Source organism: Siniperca chuatsi, linkage group LG14 (assembly GCF_020085105.1).
Source record: "Siniperca chuatsi isolate FFG_IHB_CAS linkage group LG14, ASM2008510v1, whole genome shotgun sequence".
Taxonomy (NCBI): domain Eukaryota; kingdom Metazoa; phylum Chordata; class Actinopteri; order Centrarchiformes; family Sinipercidae; genus Siniperca; species Siniperca chuatsi.
In genome coordinates this window covers 22,155,840-22,173,892 of record NC_058055.1, presented here as the reverse complement: position 1 = coordinate 22,173,892, position 18,053 = coordinate 22,155,840, and the positions used below count along the sequence as shown (strand labels likewise).

Here is an 18,053-nt window from a genome sequence, read left to right as displayed (position 1 = left end):
CCTCAGAGTTTTCTGAGGTGAGGCTACATCTATCACTACAACCACGTCAGCACCTTTGACAGCATGACTGCCTCTTATTAAAGGGACTCTCCACTGATTTTACACATTTGGGTCAATTTTCTCATGGTGGAAAGCACTACTGAGTCAGTGGAAACAGATTTTTTAAATGTCTTCTGTGGCTCTGGAGGAGCTGAGAAAACCCAGACAATGTCACTGGGGTTATCTAAGCTTGAGCTTGGAGACTAAAAGACCATCCTGGGTTGGGGGTGTCTGCTGCTTTGGTTTTGACCATACTTTTTTTTTTTAAATCTGTTTCTTGCAAGTTCCCAAACTTTATGGAAGTTCAGCACCTGCCATAACCATTCAAGACCAAATATAAGAGAGTCTGGTGATATTCAATATTTTTCAAAGCCAAAGCCTGATATAGCTTCTCCGCTGTCCCATAGACCTCAATTGTTGTCTAAAAACACATCAGTGAGCCACACCGATGAAAGTTCCTTCATCACTGCGGTTTATTTCACAATTTAAATTCATGGCAAAAATGCACTATTTACTCCTGTTTGAGTGATATTTGCTAAAACTACAGTGCCCAGCTGTTTTAAGAAATTGCTGAACCTTTATTTAAAAATGAAACTATACATTTCTACATTTCTTAATAATTACGTGTTAGGGGAGGGAAGTCTTTTCATGAGATTTACAGACAATAACAAAAATACAGAGCATTGCCAGCCTTAACCTTTGAGTTCACAGGTCCTGAGAAATTTGAGCCAGTGTCTTAGCAACTAATCTGTAGGATTAATGTATCTCTCTTGGCAAATTCTTTTAGCTGACGGCTAATCTCTCTCACCCTTTGTCACTCACTCTTCTCCAGGTTAGAATTAGTGATGGAAACCTATCCGATGTAGCACTCAAACTCTGTCAAAATTCACTTACGCCATACATCATCTGGCAATGCGCAGACTGCTAGCAAAAGAGGGTGGGGAGGTGAGGTAGGAGATATATGTTGTTATCACATAATATCTTTGCCGCTGGGTAACAAGAACTGCATGGTTGTGGCCCAGTGGTTAAGAATCACTGATCTAAATGACAATCCCAGTAGGTGGTGAGATATAAAGAACTGATGGTCAGAGTTGGCTTTAAACTCCACTCAAGAATGTGACAAGAAGATCACAATCTAAATGAATCATTTACAGCCATCTTCCAGTATTACATGTCTGAAGCATTTCTTACTCCACCACTATTATTTGCTATGTGTTATTTACCCTTTAACAAGCACAAGTGTGTTTTTTCAGGCCTGTCGATATCAGTGTTCCTGGTCTCTGCTGGGCAGCAGATGCCAAGCTGGCTGGAGGTGGAGGAAGCCCATGGCGTCATGACTCCTCCAGCCCTGCAAGGGGCTTTGCAGAGTCACAGATTTCTTCAGCAGGTTTGCTGCTCGTCAACCTTACTTGGGTATTTTTGGACGCGGTTTCCAAAAAGCTAGTTTCATTTACTTTGCTTTTTCGACTTAACATATGTAGCCAGCTGACATATTGTATACAGTAAGGGATATTAAGAAACTAAATCAAGTATCTGAAGATTGTGCAGCACTTCAGGAGCCATAACTTATTAAATGGGACTCTGGATGGGGTCTGTTACATCGATATGACTGCATATTAGATAGGTATGACATATGCTGCAACTTAAACATGGGGCTAATACCTCCTCTTAAAGCTGTACAAACACACTTTATGTAGCAGTTACTGGCATCTTTGGCACAGCTTGTACGTACTTCCAGGAAGAGTAAATGAATATGGCAATGACTGCTAAATCATAATATGGCCAATCTAACTTTAATAGGTACTTTTTGCTGCCCCTAAAACTTATAACATAAAAAGGCAACAAAATATGGTCCTAAAATAGTCTGATATTTTCTGCTACAGCACGGTATAATAAACCTTAAATGTAGGCTTAGTATTAAAAAAAAGTAATTTGGTTAAACCACACTCACATTTTCAGACCAGAAAACTAACAATTACACACCAAATGAAAGCTGACATTCAAAAGTCAGATTCATGAAAACATGGTGTGGTTTCTTAGCCTTACAATAGTTAATTCTGTCTATTCCATCCATTTTCAGTCACTTATCCAGGTCAGGGTCACTTTCACAACAGGGCCAGCAGAACAGCCCAGACGTCTGTTTCCCCGGCAACCTCATCCAGCTCCTCCGGTCTCCACGGGGGGTTTCCCTGTCAGATGCTCAAACCACCTCAAATGACTCCTCTCAATGTGGAGAGGCTGCCGTCTGGCACCGGGGTCTGCTTCTGTCACCTTCTGATGATGTCAGAAAAACTACAGGGAGACTTTAGCTAAGATAAGATTCATGTTCTCGTCTCCACCTCGAGGGACGCTAACAGGTTTTTCTGCTGTTCTGCTGTCACAGCTGAGAAGTGCATTCAGGTCTGCCAAAAATCACTTCCCAGAACACGAAGACTATTATGGAGTCAGAGAGTGAAAGTCATTGAGGAATATCAAAATCATTAGAAATGATCACATATTTTGCACTGGGGAAAACTGTTGCATGCATGGACAGACAAATGGACAGACTAAAAGCATGACAGGTGATACTTCTTAGTCACTGCAGAAATTTCAACAAAATCTTCCAGCCAACCTGCACAGACTGCACCAATAAAACCCAAATGAGTTGAGGGTTTATTTTGGTCGCATATACCATTTTGCCTGTAATAACACACACCAAATTTCATTTGTTTGGCGCATAATTCTGGCTGCCACAAAGCTAGATAATCCATCACGGTAAGCATGATGCCTTCATTTGGTTTTGGTTCAAGTTTTTTATTATGTTGAGTGTTTTCCAGCTACAAAATAATTCATGGTTCAGCTTTATCACACTCTCGTTTTTATATTGTTAGCAGAGAACTCCCAGGAAGGTTTGACACTATTTTTTGTATTGTAAATAATTACAGAAAAGAAGTTCAGCTAAAAAAAATCTAATTACATGCAGGAAATATAGTAAAGGAAAACACTCAAACACTGAGTGTGTCATCAAATCATCTATTTAAATGACTGATGACTTTGATACTTAACTCTGCATCTCACTTCAACCAGGAAGGTGCTTGCCAACAGCTAACCACAGCCTTTAGGGTATTATTAGTAATTCAGATAGTCTTCAAACCAGTTTTTACAGTGCATGGGATAGTGTTAGTCTGGAGCCTTGGCACGTCTTTATTCTAAAATTGCAGTTGTAGAAGAAGCCCCACAGGGCAGATTCCAGACCCTAAATTTGAGCTGCAGAGGTAGATCACATTACAGCTTTCATCAGACACGTCTTCAAAAGGCGCTGGCAGTGTCTGGTAGCCACTAAATTGCCTCAAAAGTCAACTCTGCACTGAGGCTCGTTAGTAAATCCTGTCTGTGTTTTGGACATCGCCCCTCAGTGTCTGATTCTTATCTGTGAACAAAGCCTGTTATCACGTCCCATGTCAAGATCTGTGACATTTCTCAACAAAGCCCACAACAAGTCACCATGCAAACTCTGTTATAACCAAATAATCTACTCTAAAAAAGCTCATGTTACTCCATCTGCATACTGTGGAATCCATATTAAAGACTTTCACAGTTAGAAAAGGACACATTTGTTTGATCTTTTCTAATTCAAATTCAGCTCATCTTACTTCAAACTGCCTGGCATCTGTCTAAAATTCCTCCCACACATCTACTCTATGACTTCTGGTAGCTGGATGGAGAGTGAGAAAATGCCTACAGATTCTTAAAATACAAGGTTCTCATTCTTCTTTAGAAAATCAAACTCAATAAATGTTTAATTTGCCCAAACCCCGGTCGATCTGTCACAATTTTGATACCAAACACAGTAATACTTAGGGCTGGGAATCGGGCCTTTTTTGGTACAGTGTCAATAGCACTGAGTATAAAAAACTGTGAAGTACTGAAAAAGCTGGTCAGATCTGTGATCTTGTTTACTTATTCTTTGATTTGATAGATTCATATTCAAGTCAAAATCTTGCCAGTTATACACTGTTTTATTTAGTAAAAGTTCTTGTATGCTGCTTGTGTTTAAACATTTGAGAACTTTGGCATCTTAAATGAAAAAAAGAATGACAGTGCAAATTCATTCTTGACGTTCGAAACATTTTGAGATCAAATGGCCTGCGATGAGGTGGAAACTTTGGATAAAGCTAGTAAGTGGTCTTAAGAATTTTTGTCAAATTTTGGATATCATATTGATATTCGTTTAGAAAAAATGTAAATGATACCCAGCCCTAGTAATAAGCACATCACACACTACAGATTTAAACCGATGTATACGTGTTGTGTATGTGTTTAGTGCTGAAACGATAAGTCAATTAATTATTAGTTGAGTGACAGAAACTTAATCAGCAACAAATTAGATAATTGATTAATCTTCTAAGTCATTTTTAAGCAAAAATGCAAAAACAATCACTAGGTTTTAACTTCTGAAATGTGAATATTTGCTGGTTTTCTTAGTCTTCTATGATATTAAACTCAACATCTTTGGGTTTTGAACTGTCAATTTTGGCTCTATAAAATTATGATGGGTATTTCCCGCTGTTTTCTGACATTTTATAGACCAAAAGTTTATTCAATCAATCCAGAAAAAAACCTACAAATTAATTGATAGTGAAAATTTCAATATTTTTTAGTCCTGTCTGTGTTACAATGATGCAGAGAAACAGACAAATAGACAAATTCCACTGTCCGATCAACAGTTGCTACTGGTTTTCCTCCACCAGCTCATTTTCTGCCTCTCTTGGTTTTCCTGAGGGACACTTAAACAAAGAGATGAGTCCTCTGGGGAATCTGCCAAACAAATGCCCTGCAACTGTTAACTGAACAACATAAAAAGACAAAAATAATTAGGCCTGCACTATGAATCAGCTGAGGGGGAGAGTCCCACACAAAGCATGAAATGTGAGTTAAATCTGGCCCTCTACCATTGCACTGATTGTTGGGCCTCAGGGGTTGGGATAACATTTACAGACAGCACTGACACAAGACTCTGTAATCCTGCTCTATGCATAATATCATCATCCCCTCCACTCCTTCATACAAAGTTATTTTTAAAAAGCACATAATGTTGAGGATGTTATGTTAACTAAAGGAACTGGGTATTGAGGACTTGTGGTGTGCAGATTTCATGCTGAAGTCATTAAGAAAACCTGAAAATACGAAAAGTTTCAAAAAGCAGTCATAACCAGCCTATTTGAGATTAAGGACAGCTAACTTCTAAATCTATAGCTGTTTGCTTAGTTTATAGTAATGAACAGATTGTTCAGACAAAAACAATGCCAGATGTATGCCATATCCATGGCATGGCACAGCCCATTAGCACAAGAGGCAAACACCATGAAAGACGGTCTGGTTAGCCCTGAGGTCGTCATGAATATTCATATGCACATGTATACGCTGAACACAGAGATGTCTTTTCACCATCAAAGTCAGCCTGGATTTAAACCAACTTCATTTTAATTTGAAAACAGATGTAAATGCAAGTTCAAGTGACAGGCAACTGACTGGCACAGTGCCAGACACCATGAGCTTTATAATTTAAACTGGATGGACATATTTAAAAGAAGAAGAAAAAAGATATATTGTCTAATAATGTGATTGGATGGTAAATGTATTCCAAAACATTTAACAAAGTTTATTTTTCGTAGCCATGCTAGCAGTGTGGCTCTACGGCTGTATTCAGACCAAATCAGGCCAGACCAGATTAGCGGCAGGGTTGTGCGGCGGTGTGTGGGCGTGTTTATTTGTGCTTTAGAATGTAACCGCTGTGAAACAATCAGAGAATAACATTTCATTTCTCTGTTTCACTGGCTTTCTTGCTACCAGCAAAACAAATATCATTCCCATCAGCCTAAGCTGTACTTTGTGTTTCGTGCTAATTAGCAAATGTTAGCATGCTAAAATGCTAAACTAATATGGTAAACATCAACAAGTTAGCATTGTCATTGTGTGCATGTTAACATGCTGACGTTAGCATTTAGCTCAAAGCATGGCTGTGCCTAAGTACAGCCTCACAGAGCTGCTAGCATGGCTACAGAATCTTGCTATGCGTACACTGTCAGTTAAAATATTCTTTATTCTTCAAATTGTTAAATGATAAGGCTGGTGTTATTCTATATATCTATATTTCATTATTGTCCAGAAATCCCATAAAAAGACCAAAACCATGGAGCTCTATGGCACAAAGGAATAAGATATATCAGGCTTTGGATACACAGACAATACCTGTTAGTAGGATCAGGTCATTGTTGTTTTTTGGTCTTTCACGGGATTTTGTGGACAATAAGGAAAGTACAGAATATTGCCAGCTTTTAATGGTGGCTAATAATTTATTGATTAATATATCTTTACATGTATGTTGGTTGGTCATGTCAGACAAATGCATCACTGCATCTGTATGTTTGTGTAAATGTCCATCCACAATAAAATAATGCTAAATTAAACTGCAAACTGATCATATTCAAAGCCTTCTGAATTAGTCAAAAGATTTAAAAAATGACCTATCCACACATTTCTTTGGCTCTGAACTGAAACATTGGAATCCTGCCTCAAGTGTCTTTGGTAGAAAAAAATATGGCCTCTGAAACATAAAGAAGTTCTTTTTGTGGCTGTCATAATAAATCACTTTCACCGCCAGGCATTAACGTAGCTTCTGTGCTCTTTGACCCATAAATGTCCGGAAAAATACAGACTTTACCTGTTGTATTTACTATTGTGTCACTTTCGTCATATGTACTCATGATATCACTTTGCAACCTAATCCTGGTGATGAGCTGAATGCTACACTAAATATATTGTTGCAGGCTCCAGCTGACACTGACACATTGGTTTGGCAGTTTGACATAAACCTTAAGAGCAAAAGAAATCAGAGGACTTGGCATTCCTCAGGACAATGACATGGTCTTAGGGGGACGCTTTGAGCAAATACTGAAGACAAGTTGGTGGCAACTGCATTGTTCCAAGAGGAAACATATCTCATATCTATTACAAGAGAACAGACTTAAAGATACAAGTGAAACCTCTAACCAATGACGTAGTGCAGTGGTCACATTTCATACACACCTAAACCCCTTGGGATTTAAAGGGGACTCTTTCCACCCACCAGGAGTAATAAGAGTTCATTATGGACCCTTTTTATTATGGACAGCCTCTCTGATTAATGGGTAACTTTGTTCTGACGACACTGTACTCCAGGCTGAATTATTCAGCCTTGGGGTCATGATATTACAGGAAATTAAAATTTTTGATTTATATTGTTTGTTTGACAAACAATATAAATATATTTCCAGAGAGTTTGACAATTATTTCAATTTCTGTATAATCCAGCTCCATTTGGACCTGCCCCTGTGCTTGTCATAAGAGAAATCTTAATATCAATATGAGCCTCCAAATTCCAGTATCTTAAAGGTCCAGTGTGTAACATTTAGGAGGAGCTATTGGCAGAAATGGAATATAATAATTATGTTTTCATTAGTGTATAATCACTTGAAAATAAGAATTGTTGTGTTTTAATTACCTTAGAATAAGCTGTATTCCACGTGGGCGGTATGTTATGTAGTGCCAGCAAAATGTCCAAAGCTTCAAAGCTTGATCAACTAAGAAAGCTGACAAGACATTAACTTAAATTTTACACAAAGATCATAGAGGTTGAATATTAAACTAAGGATGGTGAGCTCTTTTGCTCCAGCACCATATCACACATTTATTAAGTTAATCCCACCCTTTATTTGCATACAACTCTTTCCTGTGTGCTCCTACTGTGTCAGTCAGAACTGTTGACAACAACAAGAGCAAAGTAAATATTCCCAGGCTCCATCCACTGCACTCAAAAAGAAAAAAATACAAAAAAGGCAAAGGAGGGGGCATGAGAGAGGTGTGTGAGGAGACCCGGGATGGGAGACACGGCTCAGAAAAGGCGGGAAGGAGGCAAAGACCATTGTGGTGTACAATTTCTCTGTAACGTGAGCCCCTGCTTGTTGCCCCCCAGCAGAATGTGCCCTGGCCAATGGATTGGGCGTCAGGTGTGTGCAGCTGCTGGTTAAGCTCTGTTTGCAGACCAAAGAGGGAGAGAAGTGGGAAAAGGAGGAAGGAAAGGTTTCTCAATGAAGGCGATACTGGAGGTTTTTTGTCTCTCCCTCTGGCACTGATGGGACCGCTGCCAAGACTTGGATTGTGGTCCGAGAGAGTGCCATGTGTCCCACAGATGGGCCTTCTAAATATGAAGGGATGTCATGTACAGATGGCCAATTTTGCCTGTGCAGAGTTTAGGGACAAATGGCCAAATCTGCCAAAGACTGAAATACGACTAATGACTTATTTTAAAACAAAGAAAACAGGACTGTCTTATTTCATATACACGTACACATAACTAAATATATGCATGGTCTCACATATGCGTGCATGTTAATGCAGTATGTTTAGTCTAAATAATGAGAGATAATATAGATTTGAATATAGAATATAGATTTTTTCAGAGCATTTGATTCATTGATTGCTGTCAGGAAGTAACAAGAATTTCAACAAATATGACAAAAAAATGCTTCTGAAATACATTACCTGCCCTAGCTTTAAGTAAAATGTAGAATGTTAGACTTTTAATTGTAATGAAGTATTTTCAAATTGTGGCATTGCTACTTTTACTGAAGTAAAAGATCTGAATACTTCTTCCATCACTGCCTGTTCTCCTTTGAACATCGGGGTAATCCTGAGTAGGAAAAGGGACAGATTAGGCCACCAGGACAGACTGGTTGTACACATTACAGATGTTCCTTTAAATATAGACAGATATTATTATTAACTCTTGAGTTAAACAAGATGACTGTGTTGACATGGATGTGTAGCAAAAATTTACTATCCATCCGGGCAAAAACATACCTCTACATTCATCACACTGCTCTTACAATACTGTATACAAATAATCAATCCAGTGCAAGCAGTGCAGCCAAAACCAATATTTGGGATTCAAAGGGGCTTTTAAGAAACAACCCTCTCAGCACTCTCCCAGCATGGTGAGAATAAACTCTGATGTGGAACCCTGCAGTACTTTCAACACTTGAAAAAAAATAGATACCAAAAAAAACTCTGGAGACATTGTTCACGTTTCTGACACAGTGTGTGATAAAAGTGTAGCGCTCTGGCACTACTCCATGAAGAGTTCTTCACCCCTTGAATGCACATGGATGTTCCTCCCTCTCATGAATAATTCCTACATTCCTCATTTTTGATTGAGTTTGCTTAAACAACCACCTCAAGCTTCTAAAACAGGTCCCATCTTCTCTTGGGCAGATTTTTCACTGTATAGATTTTTCACTGTGTTGAATGATGGGCTTTGAATAACACACAACTCAAGGATGTTTTGGACAGTTCTTCAGCACCAGAAAGGTAGTCAATACAAGAGAAATTCCCTCCCAGAAGGCCAGGGATCAAACTACAGAGGCAGCTGTTGGATATAAAATCCCACTCAAACATCAACCATCCACTGACTGCAGAGATTCACCAGACATGCAAGACAAGGCTCTTGAAAACCCTTCAGTTTACGCTTAAGGGTAAATGTCAGCTCTGCTCCTGCCAGTTAAACAGCTACGGCTTTGATTTTCTAAAACATGTCTTGGATCTTCAGAGCATGCACAGGCTGTTAGACACAACACCAAAACACTGTTCCTTTAGATAGATAGATTCCAGCAGACCTTTTCTCTTAGAAATCAATGTCTGTTTTGAATCCTGTCACTGTTTTATAACAAAAGTAATAAGCCTGTTGTGTTGGTGCACCCTTCAATCTACCCATTTAACAATATACAATTAACTGGCTTCAGTACAGAGGAAATACAATGCAGATCTATTTACAATTTTTATCAACAACACAGAGAAACATTTATACTGAACAGATCTGCAAAATGCTTCATTTGTTTTCAATATCCACTCTTGGCAACAAAAGCATGAGGAACGTTTTTATATATGTTAAGGTAAATAAAAGCACTTGGTTAAGGTCAGAGGAAGGTGGTGGTCTTGGTTAGGTACTGAACAATATCACACTACCTTGAAGCATTGACTTTTTCAGTATTTAACAAAAAACAGCATCTTTCCTTAACCTTAACCAAGTGTCTTAATAGTCTAAACTAAACATGGGACAAAGGATGCAAACTCTGGTCTCTGGTTTTTAAGTCGAGTGCTGTCCTGTCTTGTTTAAGTCCAGCAGACACTGTTGAATGCATGTTGACAAAAGCTCACAAGCTTGAATATTCTGTTCAAGTAATGAAAAGGGCTAATTCAATAGGATGTACGGTATTTGATTGTTCACCATGCTGACATACATGTTAGTTGAATTAGCTTACATATGCCTAATGCTATATAGTGAGGCACCATTATAATACCACAGGGATCAAACAGCACACTCTCTTTAATGAAAACAATGAGCCAATACATTAGATTATATGGCTGTCATGCCTGGCTATCACTCAGGCAAATGCACTAATCCCACATGAACAACTGCAGCCAACAGCTGCACACTTCCTGCTACATCCAGACAGACCCAGCAGCAGAGTGAAGGCATTCTCAAGCATTCAGCGACAAAGACGGATGAAGAAAAGGTCACGGAGACCAGCCATTATTTACATGAGAAGATTGACTCACTGGGATACCTTATGACTCATTTTTGGATACTTCACTACTTTACTTCTACTTGCTACAAAAACACATTTTCTTATCTGACTAATACCGAATGATTAATGATGTCTTAACACTCACAGGCAAACAAGCACTTTTCCTAAATATAATGCAAATATAAATATAATCTGGTCAAAGAATGATAAACGGGAATAAGAATCGTATCAAACATTGATGGCTTGACAGTCTTGGACAGTCTATGTTAACAATTTGGTTGCAACTCTAAAGGTATTGCAGTTCCATACCCAGCACTATTTACAGCACAGTTACAGCTCTACAAATTTATTTTCGTATTGAAATAAATGTAGTTTCTTATTTACAGTATGCAGTCTGACCTTGTGGTCAAAAACAATTTAAATATCTCAATTATGAGATTGGCTGTTTTAGTAATTTAATTAAATCACATTTTTGCTACTTTATTTCATTGTAGAATATCAATAAATCCATACAAATCACAATGAATAATAAACTGAATTGCTTCCCAAAACATTTATGTTGAAGAGCACTAAACAGTCATAGCATGCGATTCCAATCCAATATACGTGTTTTCAGCGACTATCTCCTCAAAGTCCGCTAGCTGTGTGCGCTGTTGTTGTGATGTTAGCTATAGTAGCAGGAGAGTTGTGAGTATCGCTGTCTGGAGCTGGTTTGCTGGCTCTGGGAAACCGTCTTGTCCTCTCCGGCTGTTAGCATCGCAGCAGCAACTGTAGCGACAGTTTGCTAACCCACAACCTAGTTAACGTTAGTTACATTACTTGCTGTGTCGTTGTTCGTTCTATATCATGGTATTTGTCATGGTATTGGATTTCTCCAGAATTGCATACCCCACTTTTAACGCTACTTCTGAAGCACCCTGGCATCGAACTCTTCCCAGTTCTTATCGTAAGAAAATAAAAATACCAAGAAAACACCCAAACCAACCATGTCTTAGAGCTTCTCTCAGTACTTTCTGACAGACTAACCTGTCTGTGGCTCTCAGCCCCAAGCCACTGGGCTCATGGCTCATAAAAGTATTATGTAAGTACCTTTCATTTTTAACAAGACTAGGTCAAAACCTAGTATAAGGCTGGACTGTGTATGGTCAATGTGCTTCTGAGGACGTGACTGAGGACTGTTAGCGCCTATTCATTTTGAAAGAGCAACGGCCAATGGGGAAACTCTAACACTCGATCGACCAATGGTGTACTTCATCACTCAGTCAGGGACAGACTTTCGCGTTTATAGGGCTTTGCTATGTTATGGCACTAGCCTGGGAACCAGACAAATCTGCCGAGCTCTTGTTTTATTTGCTCTGGCAGATATGTCTGGCCCCTCTCCCATTCTCTGATTGGTTATAGGTCTGGACCTGCGTCCAGTCTGCAGGTCCGTCCACCAGGCTCACAAAACTCAGTTCAAACTGTCAGACTAGGCAGTGCTGATCAAATATGAATCAAGATTATGTTACAGCATTGCCTATTTCCCACCTAAAATGTTTTCAGAAACACATTTTAGTGTACTGTTTAGCTGTAATTTGATAAAGTTGACCAAGCACCACCCCAACTTGCATGTGTCACTCAGCACGTTTCGTTGCTCTGATTGGTTGTAGGTCTTTCCAATTGCGTCCAGAGGCCTTTTGGTCTGTGCCCGTTGATAACGCTGCTTGGAAATCGAAAATGAACTGAGAGGTTCCAGACTAATACACTGAGAATTAGTCTGGCCAGGCTCGCTGAGCACTGTAGTTTTTAACAAACGTTAACTCAAACAGGAGTAAATAGTGCATTTGTTGGGGACTATTTTCAGCTGCAGATTTATACACATTTGGTGCTCTATCAAGTATTTACAGCAGCAGGACGGTGTATGATGGATTGACTCAAAATAAGCTTCAGTGGCTGTGTTTCATGGTAATGAAAGAAAATGCCACCAGTGCAGCAGTGTGGCTCATTGATGTGTTTTTAATAGTTTTTGGACAAAATGTTTTGGGCTGAAAAGTTATGAAAGTATCACAGCTCATGGTAGCTATTGTTGGCATGGCAGTAGACATAGTTTTCTGGGGTTGTTTCTGATTGAGTAATTGAAATAAGAAATGAGGTAATGTTTATTTTTCTTAATTTAGTTCCGAAAACCCAATAAAATCCTACTGAATCAATCATAAATCGCAGCAGAATTGCAGGTTTAAATTGTAGTGTTTCATGTCATTACAAATGTATCTGTATCATTCTTGTATCTGATTATGAATCTTGTGTTTAGATATTTATTGAATCGTTTGGGTGAGATAGATACATATCCCTCATTTTCACAACTGTCATTTTATCATTTGGGACTTACATCTAGTTAATAAAGGGTGCCTGTCTTGCAATTTTAATTGCAAAAGATATTTTAAAAAACTGACTTTAAGGATCCCTCAGAGCCTTGAAATGCACTGAAGGATAAAACCTTGTTTGGTTAAAAATATTTCATAACGGCATGAACTAACCATGTTCTTCGTCTACTTTCTGTTCTGTAAATGTCATCATAAAAGCTTTGCCACTGCTTTACTGAACAACCACACTGCTCGGACCACTTGCTCATTCCTGTAACACAACATGACCATCATACTGATGAACACTGGTCTGTGAAATCAATAGAGGTTGGTGTACAATGCATCAACAGAGCTACATGTTTGGGTTTCTTCTCATACTCAGGATGGGTACATTTCCATGCAGGAGAAATGCTTTTAGCTACAAATTGTATCTGAGTAAGTGCCCTTCAAGGCCCATTAGGGAGGAGGTCAGTTTTGACAGAACCTTGTTTAGAAGCTCTTTAGAGGGACGGGGTCTCTAACCATCCACTAACCAACGACCTAATCCAAAAACAGACAGATTTACTCTGTCTCCAGAGGAGGTAGAGGGGAGATGAGGATTAAATAGAGGTAACCCAATTAAGACAAGGCTGATGGAGTAAAAAAACAGGGATTTAAGAGAAAAAGAGGTTTAAGGTCAGGACAGAGTGAGTGTTGTCCGGTTGTTAGATGCTACATGGAGAAGAAGGAAGGTTTACATTTAATTCTGTACAGTAGAGCTTGCTTGAGTTAGGTAATCCATCAGCGAACATGATGTCTGCCTTTAAAGGAGCAGTATGTAACATTTAGGAGGAGCTATTGGCAGAAATGGAATATAATATGTATAAGTATGTTTTCATTAGTGTATAATCACTTGAAAATAAGAATCATTGTGTTTCTATTACCTTAGAATAAACCGTTTTTATCTACAGAGGGAGGGATCCCCTTCTACAGAGGCCCCCATATTGCACCGCCAAGTTTCTACAGTAGCCCAGAACGGACAAACCAAACACTGGTTATAGATAGGGCCATTCACGTTTTTCGCGAGTTTCGCGGCCACTGCTTGGTGGATGATCCGAGCAGTATTCAAATGGTTGCGAACTGCAATTTCAACACTAGATGCTACTAAATCCTACACACTGGACTCTTAAGAGTAGGTTGCGATTCTTATCTTTTACTATTCTTAATCGATTAAAAGATTTCAGAAATCAATTTTTGTACGTCCACACACTGCACAACTTGACAAAACCTCAGCTAATCCTGATTGGGCAAAGAAAATAATTTGGTCCATAGTTTGTTTCATTTCAAAAGATGTGTGGCTGCACAGAATTGTGGATAACAATGTATTTCCTTGGTACTTAGCGTTGCAGCAGAGAGACTGTACACAGCTGTATAGTCGATATAGCTGCAAATAGCTAAAATAGGCTGTTAATATTGGCCATGACCATGTATCGGTTGGACTCTTCTTCTGATTTTGGTTAATTAATTCCTTTAAACTGTTGTAAGGAGGCTGAGAAAAGGTCAAAACTGTATGAAAGGAAGCACTTACACACTTTCTCACCCCATCAACAATTAACCGTGGGGCTAAATAAACTGTTAACATTTCCTCAATTAATCTATGAATTGTTTTCTCCAAAAAAATGTCAGAATATATTGAAATCATCCCATCACAAGTTCCCAAAGTCTAAGGTGACGTCCTCAAATGTCTTTTGTTGTCCGACCAACAGTCCAAAAGATATTCAGTTGACATTGATATGAAACAGAGAAAAGCAGCAAATCATCAGATTTGACTAGCTGGAACCAGTGAATGTTTGCCATTTTTGCTTGAAAAATGACCAACATGAGTAAGTGATTATCAAAATAGTTGTCGATTAATTTTCTGCTGATCGACTAATCGATTAAATGACTAATCGTTTCAACTCTAATTTAGTTTATGACTTGGTAACACATGAGGTAAGGGAAAAAGGGTTAACAAGTCCAAGTCAAGTCAAGTGTCTTTTTTGTCCAATTAACAGTCCAAAACCCAAAGATATTCAGTTTAAAATGATACAAAACAGAGAAAATCAGCAATTCATCACATTTACGCTTGAAAAATGGCCTAAACAATTAATACCATTATTAATATCAAAATGGTTGCTGAATAATTGTCAATCAATCGACTAATCTGTTATTTGACTCATTATTTCAGCTCTAATTAGCTGTATTACATGGGTAGCCTTAATCTTTAACCATATGTTCCCTTACCTGCCATTACTTAGTCATAAACTAAATTTAGAGTTGACACGATTAGTCGATTAATCAATTAGCTTTAGGACATAAAATCAATTAGCAGCTCCTCAACTGCAAACATTTACTGCTTTTCTCTGTTTTACATTATTGTAAACTGAATATATTTGGATTTTGGACTCTAGGTCTGACAAAACAAGACATTTGAGGACGTGACCTTGGACTCTGGGAAACTATGATGGACAGTTTTCACTATTAATAGAGAAATGAATCTTCAGATTAGTCAAGAATGGAAACAATTGTTAGTTGCATCCTTAACTAAATGAATATATATACAACTCCTGACCCTTAAAACTCCTTGAGGAAAACATAGCCACAATCTAAAGGTAAACATCACAGGAGCAGAGCAGACACAGGCACACACACATTTGCCCGTATCCCACTCCTCTGTACTGCGTGTAAAAACCTGCCTCTTCCATCACATTGCTGTTATTGTCTGGTTTAAAAACATGACTGAGACTCAAAACTAACCATGTCCTGCTTTTGGACTCTTTGCTGAGTTTAGTCCTGCGGTCTAACCGCGGTAGTTCTTTAGATGTTTACAGCAGTCTTATTAAACCTTTAATAACTTATCCAGACTCTGTCCTACAACAGTTTATGACACAAAAACACCACTCACATGCCACATGTATGCTGAAGCTCAAACATACTGTACAGCTACGTGTTGGTAGGTTAATTGGTGCGTTAACAGCGTCAATTACGCAGTAATTAATTACACCTTTAAATATTTTACTAACGACTCTCGACTGAAAACAACCAAAAATAGGGGCTGAGATAATGAAAAAAGTGTTTCACACTTTGTGGAAAGCCCACACCAATTCACCATGCGCTTATTTCACTAGCCTATATGTTAATTAGCTTTCAAATTCACTACCGAAGCGAAGAGCAACTAATATAAGCACACACGACCAAAAACAACACTTATTTCCGAGTTAAGCAAAAAAATAAAATAAAAAACCATTGGAAATGTCAGAAACATTTGGTTGGAGCATCCAAGAAAAGCACACACACACACGTTGTCATTCAAACTCGTATCAACGTATTCCTCCTTCACTAAACTTGACTGTTGGGGGGGGGGAGCACAAAAAGGAGCTGATTTAATTTTGTTTAACTCACCGCTCCAGTTGAGGAGGCAGATATGGAGACAAAGCGGTAGAAATGTTCTGTGTAGGAAAGCCATGTCTTCTCGTATCCAGTCCCAAAATAATCTGAAGTGGTGGTGTGTCGACGAGAAGTTAGCCAGGAGGAGACTGAAGAGGAGGAGGTGGAGGTGGAGGAGGAGGAGAGGGGAGGGAGCTCAATTAAAGTCTGGCGGGGTCCTCCCATTGTGGGGCTTTATGTGCGTGGTTGGAAGAAGCAGCTTATCAGTGTTTTCTTCCTGCTACAAACTGCTTCTCCCAATTCACACAGCGTTTCCTTCTCGGTAGAAAGTCCTCAAGGTCACAATAATAAGCCTACCTTATCACGAGTGCACACTTTTTAGCCTAAATCTCATGGCCTGTTGGCTGAATTCAGCTTAACTGGGACACTTTATTTGCATTTCCATTGTGGTTGAAGGTAATAAATCCACTTACACATGGGACTGAAATTTCGTACTGGAACTTGAGAATTTCCATTTTGCAGTGGTAGAAAAGTATCTACTCAAGTATTTACTCAAGTACTGCACTTAAAGGAGTAGTTTGATATCTTGGGAAACATGCTTATTTGCTTTTTAGATGAGATTGATAATAACAATAATAATAATAATAAAACTTTAGTTATAAAGCACTTATCTAAACAAAGTACGAAGTGCTTCACAAAGAGAAATAAAATTCCACAGCGAATGATAAAATATAAAATACATAAAAACAATAAAATAAACAGACAGCTCAGATAAAATCAAGATGTGCTTTCCGATAAAAATGTGTTTTGAGAAGAGACTTAAACGCAGACACTGACTCAGACAACCTAATTTCTTTTGGCAAGTTGTTCCAGAGCCTCAGAGCCCTGATGGCAAAAGCTCTGTCCCCCTTAGTTTTCATCCTGGACTCAGGAAGTAATGTGATCGCACCTCTTGGTCCTGGTTAAAAGCCTGATACCACTGTCATATCTACAGCCAGCAGGCAGTTAGCATAGCTTAGCATAAAGACTGAAAACAGGGGGAAACAGCTAGCCTGGCTCTGTCCAAAGGTAACAAAATCTGCCTACCAGCACCTCTAAAGCTCATTGACAAGCTGTGAGCTACCATGTTCTCACTTTTGTGGATTAAAGTGTTGAAACTTGACTGTGGTTGCAGAGACGGCAACCTAGTGTTTCTTTGCTTGTTAGGTTGATTGCTGAGATAGCAACTAGTTTAAGAAGTCTACACCACTTTTGTCATAGATTTACAGATACTAATGCAACAACTAATACTACTACAATAAAGAAGATCACCCCTCCTGCTGCCATTAATACCATATTTTCACTATGAATCTTACTGGTACAAATCCCACTACTACCACTGTTATTACTTCTTTGAATCACTACAAATGGCACCTCCACCTGCCAGATTCAGTAGCATGGGAGAACACATCAGTGGTAAAACAGGTAAGTTTGCATTGCCTCAATTGCCTCCAGTCAGGAGCAAGTTGCAGTGATGTCACTCAGCCCTTTCAAGCTTCTTTGCATGCCTTGTTTGCACACTTGATTCTTTTGTGATAGAAACTGATATAGATTAGATCACTGCTAACCAGACTACAAGCTAATACAGTTACATGTTTTAAATGCATGTTAAAACTGAACCCAT

The 18,053-nt window shown here is 38.8% G+C and overlaps 1 protein-coding gene across 3 annotated transcripts in view; it reads right to left on the bottom strand.

Annotated features, from left to right (window-relative positions):
* Positions 1-16,582, bottom strand: part of mcama (melanoma cell adhesion molecule a) — a 49,978-nt gene extending 33,396 nt beyond the window's left edge. Inside the window, exon 1 of one of the 3 annotated variants that reach the window (XM_044221740.1) lies at positions 16,406-16,582. In XM_044221740.1, the coding sequence (XP_044077675.1) occupies positions 16,406-16,469 (64 nt within the window). In that variant the 5' untranslated portion in view covers positions 16,470-16,582. The remainder of the gene's footprint in view (positions 1-16,405) is intronic. The other 2 variants (XM_044221738.1, XM_044221739.1) reach the window with 2 other exon arrangements.
* Positions 16,583-18,053: the final 1,471 nt, after the last annotated feature.